This window comes from Gallus gallus, chromosome Z (assembly GCF_016699485.2).
Source record: "Gallus gallus isolate bGalGal1 chromosome Z, bGalGal1.mat.broiler.GRCg7b, whole genome shotgun sequence".
In the NCBI taxonomy this organism is placed as follows: domain Eukaryota; kingdom Metazoa; phylum Chordata; class Aves; order Galliformes; family Phasianidae; genus Gallus; species Gallus gallus.
Genome location: NC_052572.1, coordinates 11,111,194 through 11,123,864, shown reverse-complemented (window position 1 = coordinate 11,123,864; position 12,671 = coordinate 11,111,194). Strand labels below are relative to the sequence as shown.

Here is a 12,671-nt window from a genome sequence, read left to right as displayed (position 1 = left end):
GGGAGGAGCGACGGGAGCTGAGGCGGGGCGGCGAGCGGGGCGGGGTTGGGCGGCTGGGGCCCTGCGCTGGGCGGGGCTCTGCGGCGGGGCTGGGAAAGGTTGTCGATTCGTGTTGTCTTGGTGCCGCGGTGTTCGGGTTATCGGTCGGTTAGAGAGTCCAAAGAAGCCTTATAAAAGTGGTGAGGGATGGCTGAGAATTTTAATGTTTAAATGGAAAAAATCTACATGGAGTCACTCTACTTTGAGAAACATATATAACTGAACCAAGGGGACAGCCTTGGTATGAAAAGTCTGCATGAACAAGCATATAAACGTGCAGAATTCTGCTAAGAACAATTGGTGCCTAAAATCACAGCTCCTGTAATAGAAGAGTTACAGGCAGTTCTGTAGGCATGTGGTTTTTGTACTCAGAGGTAGTGTTTACCTTGTACTTTTTGGGAACTTGTAATGAATTAGGTATAAAAGCACAGAATGCTGTTACCTCTTCACCCCAGTAGATGTATTTCAGGCCTAAGTAACTGATTAGATAGAGAAGCTATCATAGGCAAAGCGGCAAGTTTTCTACTATTAATTAAAAATAAGAATAATTAAGAAACCTCTTAACTTTTTGCATTTTCTAGGGACTGTGAGAGGAAAACTACTCATCATCCTGAAAAAGAAAATTCCTGTAAAGTGAAAACTTCTCAAAGGATTACCTGCTGCTGTCAAGGACCAGTGTAGCTGACTTGAATCCCCCTTAATGATAAGAACACCTGTGACAAACTAGGTACTTTTATTTCTTGTGTATATTACAGCAAGCCATTTCCTGGAGGTATCTGAGCACAAGGCCAATTATCAAAAGCAGGAATATTTGGAATTCCTTATTTCCCATCTCCCGTTTTCAAGTTTTAAAAAACCCAGAATCCTCTCAAAGAAAAGACAATTAAAAAAGCACAAACTCAATAAAGAAACTGATCTTTGTTTACTTAGAACTGAAATCCAGTTAGTTTCACCTGTAGAAAACAAGTATTCACAATATTCTGTCAATATAGCTAAGAAATGTATATATTTGATATAGCTACAGAAGACTAAAAGATGACTTTGGCATCTCCAACTGTAACTTCTAGGCTTATCCTTCAGTTCTGAAAAGCTTTTTCTGCTTCTTCCTCTGAATTTTGCGCGGTTTCCTTTTATCTTTTACAATTGCCTTTGACTCTGGTTTCACAAGCTGTATTTCCACGGGCTTTTCTTCAGCTGGAGTTTCGAAGACCACTTCAGTGGGATCCTCTTCAATAAGCATTTTACTCTCCTTTTTCTTAATCTTTTGTACTTCTTTCACCTGATGTTTCTCTCTAAACTTAGCAGCCATTGACAATCTTATCAACCGTCGATGCTACAAAAATAAGGATTTAAAATAGAACATTTCAAATAAGCAAGATTTAAGAAATCAGATATTATAACAACAGGCTGGATTTCTTTGCTTAATTGTCAAAATCCACCACGGAATGTTACTTTCCCAGTGACAGGAATTTTGCGTTCATTCTATTTTTGCACAATCACTCTGTTCTCAAACAGTTAAGGCAGCACAAAGAGATTCAGGAGAAGGCATATATGGTTCTCCTACACGTACAGCTTGCAGTCTTCAAAGTAACTGCTGAAGACAAGGCTGCTTACCATATTTGGGGACTGATAATGGGGATTCTCATACAAAGTTGGTCCTCCAAAGCTACCCTGGAAGATTTTTATGAGATTCAGGACAAAGCGAGGTCCAATTTCTACTAGGGATGCATCCTCTTCTATTATCTGCAGTAAAAAAATACTCTATTTAAAATTGATTCAATCAATGTATATGACCTCACAGGCACTTTATACTACAATATAAAACTCAAATCCAAGATACAATGCCACTGAAGTTTATAAACTGTACTTTTTACAAACACAACTCTTTATACAGAGGAGTTCTGTTAGGTTCAGGCAAGTATTTAAGAATACTACACATTTGTGAATTCCTGAGTTAGAAAGTAAGCACCAACATACTTTGGGATAAAACACCAAGTAAAGTTAAAAGTCAAGTGAAGCTTAGGCTTTCACTACCAATTCCTCTTATTAAGAGACGCATCGCAGAACCACAACTAACAGAGAGCAGGCAGAACGTGACAGAACTGAAACAAATTCTCTCCAGAGATACAGGAAAAGGCACCTTCTGAAAATAATTATTTTTCTTATTTTACTGTAATTAATAGATTTGATATAAAGTTACTCCACTGAGCACCACTGAAAGAGCTGAAAGAGACCACTGACCTGGTAATTTCGAAACCATATCCTCTTGTCTGTGATGGTGAATGTGAAAACGTGATCTACAAAAGGCTGGCTTTTGGGATGATACTGTGGTGTACTAAATATCTGAAATAAAAGGCAGCACTTCTCAACATCTGTAGTTGTAAGGGAACAAGCACTAATCAAGTTACAAGGACTCCGATTCCAGGTTACATAAAATAAACTTAAGCACAAGAGTCCCAGTGACTTTAAGAACAACCCTAATTCTTTGATTATTTTCTGAAGACTCAAGTGTACAATTTGTATGGCGGGGTACAAAAAGAGAAATTAAAATAACATATGAAAGACAATTTCCAAGCTACACACTGACCTGAATAAACAATTCCTTCAGCAAGGCATAGTGTGGCTCCTTGTCAAAAGTCTACAACGGCAAAAATCAAATTTTAGATACAAAGTTAAATACATGAGTAATGTAAAGAAAATGGACATGTAATACATTAAATATAAGAACTATACTTACTGGATCAAAGGACAGAAGGGGCCGCGAGCCTCTTAAGCAGTTTCCTGTCATCTTCAATTCTGCCAGTGTATGAACTAGTAATTTTTTTTTTTTTAAAAAGACCATTTATTACTTAGATAAAGCTAATCAGACAAGAAAATAAGAGTCTAAACACAGTAATATCAAACAACTTACTGTTCTGCACTAAGAATTTAGCTGATGGTCCCTGTGGAGTATTTGAAAGCCTGCAGAACAGAGACAGAAGAGAGAAAATCTTAAATCTTAAGAGTAGCCATAAAGCTATATTGGATATCTACAGTACGCTCCAATAAATTATTTCTGTATGGAAGTAATTTCAGTCACTTTTATAGCAGTATTGAGTTCCTTTAGGATACTTACGCATACTTGCTTTCTGAGCAATTTTGTAAAACGTTTTAGTAAATTAGTCTGTGGAACCAACTACACGTTGTAAACCTGCACTACCTACAACAGAAGTGCAGTATGCTTTAGGACTTAGCTAAGCACTATTTTAAGCAGTCTCACTTCTACATTAACAGACTTTAGGTAGAAGCACTGCCAGTTATATATAAAAATGCAGTTAACAAGCAAAACACAGTATTTACTTACCACATATAAAGATCTTGTTTCTTTTTAGCTTCAAAGAAGATGCACTTATTACAGTTTTTCATTTCACATACCTACACAAGATATATCAAAAGAGCTACTTATACAGTTGTGAAGACATTTTCAGAAACTTTCCATATTAATTTCTAATGTCTCTTAACCAAAAGACAACGTTCCTTTGGCATTAGCACCTTTTCAGTGTCAATTTTCATTTATGAAGTTACACAGCTCTATAACTAGTAAGAGACCTTTTGAGCTTGGTTGCCTCTTGCTCACAGAAAATAAAAATTAAAATCAGAATTACCTCGTTAATTACAAACAACTTGTCTTTGCGGTCCATTTTAGTATCTGGAAAACAAAAACAATGTTGGCCTAAACATCAAATTAAATCACAACATTTTTTTAACAGTGTTTGCACAACTTTACATAGCAGGATACCACAATGAAATTAGATAATTAAAAATGCAGTAACAAAAGCACACTTACAAGATAAAAGCCATAGGAGTAATCACCCAGAGAACACAAGGATACAGTGTATGCTGTATTTGTTGGCTCAAAAGGTGTTTGTTGTTTACTTAGGATAAGAGGCTACAGTTTCATCAAAAGTTTTGAATCACATTTTAAAAACAACAGATTACTAGAAGTACTTGGTTTGAGACTACTCTGTGAATGCATTAAGAATAATGCTCAGCCCTACCAGCTTTAGAATGAGGCATCAGTGTTCTCAAGTCTTGCATTAGGTGCCTTGTTCTGAAATTAATTCCACGGGAAGAGAAAATAAGCACCCGCTCCTTGTTCTTCCATTTACCCTAAAAAAAAAAAAAAAAAAAAAAAAAAAAAAAAAAAAAAAAAAAGACAAAAACATTAAGCAAGAAATTTAATTTTCTTAAAGTTTCTTACCACACAGGAGCGACAGACATCTGCTCCCATCGGCACCCCGAGTTCCAGAGCCGCCCAGCTCGGCCCCAATACGCCGCACAGCTACCTGAGAGACCGGCGCCGGGATGCTGTACTCCTCCGGGGCTGCTCCCTCCGGACCAGCCTTAGCGGTCGGCCCGGGCCCGGTTGGAGCCCCCTTTGCTCGCTTCTTCGGCCGGGCAGCAGGCCCCAACTCACGTTTCCTCTTGGCCGCCGCCATCTTAGGAGCACCTCACCGTGCGCCGCTCGCACTTCCGCCCGCTCCCCGCGCCACCGGAAGTGCCCGCGTCGCCAGTAGCCGTGGCTTCCGGCCCCCTGTAGGCCCTCTCAGGCCTCCGTAGGACTCGTCAGATCCGGCTAGGCTCCGCTGGAGTCCGCCATGCCTTTCTCCACGCAGTCGCCTGCTAGCGGCGAGCAGTATGTCCTGACGGCCAGCCTGGACAACGCCCGCAATTTGTCCAGCCTCCTTAGGGCCGTCCACTTCCAGGATCATGCCACTTGCTTTGCCACAGCCAACGGCCTTCGGGTCACCGTGGAGGATGCCAAATGCATTCAGGCCAATGCTTTTATCCAGGTAGGGGCTAGAAGCTGAGCTGCTTCCAATGAGGCCGTGGTTAACGGTGAGAAGGGGCTGGCAGTAGCGTTATGGACTTGATGAAAGCTCAAATTATGTGGTAGAAATGGTGTACAGAGGATTACCTGTGAGGAAGGGGTGGCTTTAGTAAAGTCATGGAGTAGTTGCAGAAGTTGATGTGAGGTAGATGCGGTGATCAGAATGTGGCCATTAATAGAATCATATAATGGTTGGGGATGGGATTACCCATCAGATCAATACTTACAGATTACCTAGAGCTAAACCCTGCTGAGGACAGATCATGAAATCATTCATGTTGGAAAAGATCTCAATAGGATGAGAGGTAATGGCCTCAAGTTGTGCCAGAGGAGGTTCATGTTGGACATAAGGAAAAACTTATTTTCAGAAAGAGTGGTGAGTTATTGGAACAGACTGCCCAGGGAAATGAAGTCATTGTCCCTTGAGGTGTTCAAGAAATGAGGAGATGTAGCACTGAAGGACATGGTTTAAGGAGTATAGTGGGGATGGGTTGATGGTTGTACTAGATGATCTCAGCAGTCTTTTCCAACTGTCATGATTCTATGGTAAGTCCAGCCATCAACGTGACCTCCTGAGTCTCACCATTAACCCAGGTCTCCTAATGTCATGTCCACCCGTTTCTTAAGCACCTCCACCACTGTGCTGAGCAGCCTATTCCAATGTTTGACTGCTCTCTCCAGGAAAAAATTCTTCCTCATGTCCAATCTAAGCCTCTCCTGGTGCAACTTGATATCATTTCCTTGCATCTTATCACTTGTACCTAAGAAAAGAGACAAGTACCTCCATCACTGTGATCGTGTTTCAGGTAGTTATAAGAGAGTGAAGATATCTCCGCTCACTCTCCTTTTCTGCAGGCTAAACAGCCACAGTTTCCTCAGCCATTCCTCATAAGTCTTGTTTTCTAGACTCTTCAGAAGGCTTGTTGCTCTTCTCAGCAAAGGCTCAAGTTGTCACAGGACTGAAAGACCAAACTTGGTGACTGGTTTATTCATACATGCTTGCTTGCATCCTTTAAAGTGTTAGCACCTGCTTAGCCAACAGTTCCTTGTGGCCATGCCATTCCTAGATTCACAAGTGGGTTCCCCTGAGACTGTTCAGCTTTTAGGTGAATTCACCACGCCTGCTGCTCAGTATGTTGCTGGGAATAAGCTTTGTGGTAGTTACCAGAAGAGAGTATTGGGGGGGAAAAAAAAAAAAAGAGTTATTTGAGCAGCTTCTGAAAGCGAGTCCATCCTGTCAGTCTCACCTCTGTGCCAGGAAAGATCAAGATCATGGAGCAGATCGTCCTAAAAACTATGCTGAGGCACATGGAAGGCAGGGAGGTGACTGTAGGTAGCTGTAGGCTTTAATGCTCACCTTTTGTTTTAATCTGTAATAAGGAAGTGTTAATGTGTTCTTGATTATACATTATTCCTCATTTAAACTGTCACTTGGTTTATTATACTGTTTTTTGAGGATGGAGACTGATTTTTTTCAGTGGTTACTGTGTTATGTGTAGAAAATACTGTGTGTTACACTGGTCTCTGAAAACGTAGAACATGAGTAAGCTGTAAAGTAATTGCAAAAGCTTCACTGTCTTCATCTCTTTCTTTTCTCCCAAAGGCAGAAATTTTTCAGGAATTTCATGTTCAGGAAGAATCAGTGATGTTCCGAATCAATTTGGCTGTTTTCCTTGACTGCTTGACCATTTTTGGTGCCAGTTCTTTGCCAGGTATAGTGCATACCTTGACTGTGTGTATGTATAACCTGTAATCACACAGTGAAACCTGTGCTTATCCATAGGGAGCTATCCAGTCTTAGCAAAACTTCTGACTTCTTCACCTCAAGCTCTTCTGAGGGCGAAAAACACCCCTCTCACCCTTAAGCAGGTTCCATTGCACTTTAGAACTTGTTGATCAAGTGTCCCATTGCTGTGAACCACACTAGAAGTAGTTACACTGAGAGAGAGTACAGATACAGCTTGGAATTTCTTAAAATTAAAAATTGTGTCTCAACTCAGTAGCAAATGTGTTGTTTTCTATTATTTCTATGGCTTGTGCAACCCTGGAATATCCAGAAGCCTAAAAAAACATTAACAAGGGTGTTTGTAAGTTAGGAAATGTTCTGGTGCAGATTTTCTGGGCTTGAAGAAGCCTGCAGCAGTTCCAGGTAGGACCAGTTTGCTGTGCTCTTGCTCCCAAAGCAGTAGCTGTTGCATGGCACCCTCTGTTCACTCCCCTCTTCCTGATACCCCTGCGTCATGGTTTGTGAATAGTTATCTCCAGTGTGCAGATAAGGTACTGAGGTATATTACTTTTGTAAGGTCTCAGAAGAAATCTGGCTGAATTGGGTAGCACTTCAGGTACTGTAAGTATTGCCCCAGTGCATACACTTTGGCTGAGCAGAGCACTTCTGAACTTGTTGATCAGATATGCAAATTACAAAATCCAAATGTTAGATTACAGAATCACAATATGGCGTGGATTGGCAGGGACCTATAAAATCACCCAGTTCAAATGTCTTGTCATGTGCTGGTTGCCCCCACCAGCTCAGGCTGCCCAGGACCTCATCCAAACCAGCGTTGTGCACCTCCAGGGATGGGGCATCCACAGCTCTCTCTCTGGGCAGCAGTGCCAGTGCCTCACTGCCCTCTGAGTAAAAAATTTCTTCCTTATATCTAACCTAAATCTCCCCTCTTTTAGTTTAAAAGTGCTCCTCCTTGTCCTGTCGCTATCTGCATCCCGGTTTTAAGCTCCTTTCAAGAACTGGAGGGCCACAATGAAATGTGGGAAATTGCCTTCACAGTTATGTACACAAATGTTGAATTATATTGCTTAAAAAAAAAAAAAAAAGGGGTGGGAAATTTTATTTCCTGGAAGTTTTTTTCTTCTGCTTACTTAAGAAGTGTTCAAAAAAAGTTTTCACAAGCAAAGATAGTTACAAGTTAGCTTAGCTGTGTGGGTCCAGCAGGATGCACTGTACATGCATATGAAGTATACTGAAAGGACGTGGGCTTTCTCATGCTGCTTTACCACTGGAGCTATGTGTTGAATTCCAGATTCCTCTGCTGTTCCTGTTGTGACTCTGACCTAAAGACCTAAACCAACTATGCTGAACTGCAATTTTAGTAAGCTAAACATTCAGATGTTTAACAAAAGGAGGATATGACCATAATGCAAGCTAGGCTGTGTTAACCTTTGTTTGGGTGTGCCGTATGACAGGAAAACCTGAATTTCCTTAAGTGATCAGATTCCCTATTGGACATTCTCTGAACAACGTGTATTTCATTCTCCTTTTCAGGAACATCAACAGCTCTTCGGATGTGTTATCGTGGTTATGGCCATCCCCTGATGTTATTCTTAGAAGAAGGAGGAGTAGTGACAGTGTGCAGAATTAACACTCAAGAACCTGAGGACTTGTTAGACTTTAACTTTTGCAGTACTAACGTCGTCAATAAAATTATTCTGCAGTCAGACGGGCTACGAGAAGCATTTTCTGAACTTGATATGACCAGTGAAGTTCTGCAGATTACCATGTCTCCAGATAAACCATACTTCAGGTACTGGAAACTATGTTTTCAACTCACATGTTCCTGCTCATCCTATTTGCTCCTCCCTGGGTAAGGTCTGGATGTTTACAGGGTGAAGAGGAGGGAGCTCTTACAGAGTGTTAGTTCATTTCGAGGAGAAATGTACTGAATATAGCAAATCATGGTATATTATCTCACTAACATAGTAAGGAATACATTGATAACCTGATAAAGATGATTCTCATGGTCACAGTTTAGCATTTTTAGTTAAATAAAGTGGAAGAAATGATAGTGTTTTGTGAAATAGCTGTAGTGATATGCAAGCTGCCTGCTTCTGACAGATTTTTAGGAGAGTTAGAATCTGGGGGTGCTGGTTGATGAAAGACTCAACATGAGCCAGCAGTGTGTGCTTGCAGCCCAGAAGGCCAACTGTACCCTGGGTTGCATCATGAGAAGTGTGACCAGCAGGTTGAGAAAGGTGATTCTGCCCCTCTGCTCTGCTCTCATGAGACGCCTGGAGAACTGCATCCAGTTCTGGGGCCCTCAACACAAGACGGACATGCACCTCCCCTACAGGGATAGGCTGAGAAAGCTGGGACTCTTCAGCCTGAAGAAGAGAAGGTTCTGGGGGAACCTTATAGCGGCCTTCCAGTACCTGAAGGAGGCCTACACAAAAGCTGGGGAGGGATTTTTTATAAGGTGTGTAGCAACAGGATGAGGGGAAGTGCCTTTAAACTGTCAGAGGGTAGATTTAGACTAGACAAGAAGAAATTCTTTATTGTGTGGATGGTGAGACTGGAACAGGTTGCCCAGGGAGGCTGTGGATGTCGCCCTCCCTGGAAGCATTCAAGGCCAGGCTGGATGGTGCTGTGAGCATCCTGGTCTAGTGGGAGGTATCCCTGCCTATAGCAGAGGGGTTGGAACTAGATCCCTATCAATTCTATGATTGTATGACTTTTTGTAGCTGCTATCAGTTGTTATGGGATGGTGCCTTTTGTCTTGCAGGTTATCCACTTTTGGAAATGCAGGAAGTGCACATCTGGACTATCCCAAGGATTCGGATTTAATGGAAGCATTCCACTGTAACCAAACCCAGACAAACAGGTCAGTAAGTCCATGATCAGTGCACTCTGTAGCAGCTCATTCATTCGTGATAGAAAGTAAAAAAAGCTGATTTTATGTTACTCAGTAAAATTCTGTGTCTAAGCTAAGTGATAGCAATACCTATCTGATGAAGTGATAGAAGTATCTATCTGATGAAAAGATTAACACAGTGTGTTGCTAATTATTTTGTAGTCATTCTAATGAGTTCAGATGGGGATAGTGTTTCAGCTACTCATTACATGCTTTTTTTGAATGCCATTTTTCTCCCCTACAGGTACAAGATTTCTTTGCTTAAACCATCTACAAAGGCACTGGCTTTATCTTGTAAAGTCTCCATTCGAACAGATAACCGAGGGTTTCTTTCACTGCAGTATATGATCAGGAATGAAGATGGACAGATTTGTTTTGTAGAATACTATTGTTGCCCCAATGAAGAAATCACTGAAGCAGAATTGTAGCTGCATATTCTGATTCTGGGGTCTGTATTATATTTATGAACATATGAAGTGTTGCATGTTTATAATACTGATTGAAATCTGTAAAGAGAGATAGAGTTGGTAATATTTTTATGTATTTTTTTACAGCCGTGGGATTAAAAATAAGAAGTCTTCTTTCGTAAATTCCCCTGCCACTGTTCCTCAGCCTCGACACAGAAAAAAAGCAGAAAGTAGTATTAATCTCCAAAAGCCAGATATCACACACGTTAAAGCTGTCTTGTAATATGCTGCTGTCATTTACAGCTTTGTTGAAGCATTTTTGTTTGTGTTTTGGCTTTTGTTTCTGGCTTGTTCTAAGCAATTACATAAGGGGAAGTGTGAGTACTAGCTGTATGTTAATCAGCCAGTTAACTTCCAATTACCAAATTTGTCTTGAAAGAGAATGACATTTTCAGTTTCATTTCATAATAGCAGCAGGTGCCTTCTTTTTGCAAACACTGACATGGTGTTTTGGTGAAACCAGTGGGCTTTTCATCATAGAATCATAGAATGGCTTAGGTTGGAAGGGACCTGAAAGATCATCGAGTTCTAACCCCCTGCCACAGGCACGGTTGCCAGCAGCTAGATTAAGTACCAGAGCAGACTGCCCAGGGCACCACCTAACCTGGCCTAAAACACCTCCAGGGACAGCGCATTCACAACCTCTCTGGACAACCTGTTTCAGCACCATACCACTCAGTAAAAAACATTCGCCTCAGATCTAATCTAAATCTCCCCTCCTTTAGTTTAAACCTATTCCCCCTTGCACTTTTTACCCCTGTAAGAAGTGGTTTTCCTTCATGTTTATAATCTCCCTTTAGATACTGAAAGACCGCAGTAAGGTCTCCCCACAGCATGCTCTTCCAGGCTGAATAATCATCAATAATTCCATCAGCTTGTCTTCACATGAGATGAGCTCCAGCCCTCTGTTCATCGGCCCTCTTGCAGACACTCTCCAGCAGCTCCACAGCTTTCCTTTGTTGGTGGACTCAGACTTGAGCACAGTACTCCAGGTGGGGCCTCATGAGGGCAGAGTAGAGAGGGACAATCACCTCCCTGTCCCTGCTGGCCACCCATCTTCTGATGCAGCACAGGATACCATTGGCCTTTCAGGCTGCAAGTGCACACTGCTGGCTCATGTTATGTTTTTCTTCAACCAGAACCTGAGTCCTTCTCAGCAGGGCTGCTCTCAAGGAGTTCTTCCAGTTTGTATACACATCTGGGGTTACCTCAACCCAAGTGCAAAACCTTGCAGTTTGCTTTTTTGAACCTCGTTAGTTTCACAAAGGCCCACTTTTCAAGTTTTCAAGGTCCCTCTGGATGGCATCCCTTCCTTCTGCTGTATCAGCTGCACCCCTCAGCTAGGCATCATCAGCAAACCTGCTGAGGGTGCTCAATTCCATTGTCTACACCATTGATAAAGATGTTAAAGGCACCAGTTTGAAGATGAGGCCCTTGGGGACACCACTCATCACCTGCCTCCACCTGCACGTAGAGCCACTGACCACAACCCCTCTGGCTGTGACCTTCCAACCAATTGCTTATCCACTGAATAGACCACCCTTCAAATCCAGGTATCTCCAACCTATCCCCCACGGCCCAGGCAAGCCAAAAGATTGCATGCCCATGCCCTGGCTCCATCTGGGCAGGCTGCACTGTGCCCACATTTGTACGCGTGAGGGGCGACCCCGCTGCTCCCGGCTCTGCCCCCGCCGCGTCACAGCGCCGCTGCCACACGGAGGGCAGCGATGCCCGTCAGCCGCTCCCTGCCAGGGCTGCTCTCAGCCCGCCGAGGCGATTCCCTGCTTTCATCCGGAACACGTCCGCCCCGAAGCCGGGTGCATTGCCGAATGCAAGTCATCTTGACTAATTCCTAATATAACTCGATTCTCTGGTATTTCACATGAGAGCAATGCGCAGTAGAGGTGAGACCCGGCGCGCCAAGCCGCGCCTCCTGCCGCTACGGACCCCGGCCAGGCGCTGTGGCACCAGCCCTGACACAGCCCAACCTCGCCGCATTCCTCTCCGTGTCGGAAGGGGCGGGCGGATGCAAAGCACGCGGGCTGTGGGTGTTTGCGCACCCCTGGCAGCGCGGCTGGAGGCGCCGCCGAGAGGGAGGGAGCGGGCTGGTGTGTCCGGGCTGCCGCTCACACGGGCGGTCACCCACTGGTCCGGGCTGTGAGCTGGCAATTCTGTTACACGTATGCGCTGTGTGGCCAGTGCCAGAGAGGGTTTGGGGGCTGCCCGTACTGGGAGGGCAACGGATGCCATTTTGCGGCCTCGCCCTCTGCTTCGTGCTGCCTTCCCCATCCCCATCTCCACAGGCCAAGCACGGCTGACTCCTGGATCGCAGGCCGAGATGAGCCAGAGGACTTGCCCTGCGCCGCCTCAAGCCTGCCTTCCTGCAGGAGCCGACAGCCTCTTCCTGTGCTGTGGGAGCGTGCAGGCCCGTCGCAGCGTTAGGTGGTGCCGCCTTGGTGCTGTGCCTCCAGATGAGTCACAGAATCAGAATGGCCCGGGTTGGAAGAGACCTCAAGGATCATGAATCTCCAACCCCCCTGCCAGGCAGGGCCACCAACCTCCCCATTTACTAGACCAGGTTGCCCAGGGCCCCATCCAACCTGGAGTTGAACACCTCCAGGGATGGAGCATCCACAGCCTCCCTGGGCAGCC

General features: G+C 43.8%; 2 protein-coding genes across 3 annotated transcripts; one reads left to right on the top strand and one right to left on the bottom strand.

Moving 5' to 3' along the window:
* Nucleotides 1-938: 938 nt before the first annotated feature.
* Nucleotides 939-4,557, bottom strand: BRIX1 (BRX1, biogenesis of ribosomes). The gene is made up of 10 exons (NM_001031449.2): nucleotides 4,365-4,557; nucleotides 4,077-4,188; nucleotides 3,684-3,727; nucleotides 3,383-3,453; nucleotides 2,951-3,000; nucleotides 2,777-2,850; nucleotides 2,627-2,677; nucleotides 2,281-2,382; nucleotides 1,654-1,782; nucleotides 939-1,372 (listed from the first exon to the last, which is right to left on the bottom strand). Exons 1-10 carry the CDS (start codon nucleotides 4,515-4,517, stop codon nucleotides 1,109-1,111), a joined length of 1,050 nt encoding a protein of 349 aa, NP_001026620.2. The 5' UTR covers nucleotides 4,518-4,557; the 3' UTR covers nucleotides 939-1,108.
* Nucleotides 4,558-4,646: 89 nt separating this feature from the next.
* On the top strand, nucleotides 4,647-10,277 carry RAD1 (RAD1 checkpoint DNA exonuclease). 2 transcript variants are annotated; one of them, XM_004937180.5, is made up of 6 exons: nucleotides 4,647-4,871; nucleotides 6,513-6,621; nucleotides 8,190-8,448; nucleotides 9,424-9,522; nucleotides 9,797-10,000; nucleotides 10,107-10,277. In XM_004937180.5, the coding sequence occupies exons 1-5, from the start codon at nucleotides 4,677-4,679 to the stop codon at nucleotides 9,978-9,980; spliced, it is 846 nt and encodes a 281-aa protein (XP_004937237.1). In that variant the 5' UTR covers nucleotides 4,647-4,676; the 3' UTR covers nucleotides 9,981-10,000; nucleotides 10,107-10,277. The 2 variants fall into 2 exon arrangements, with proteins under 2 accessions (XP_004937237.1, XP_040512453.1); XM_040656519.2 differs by having other exon boundaries at nucleotides 9,797-10,142.
* Nucleotides 10,278-12,671: the final 2,394 nt, after the last annotated feature.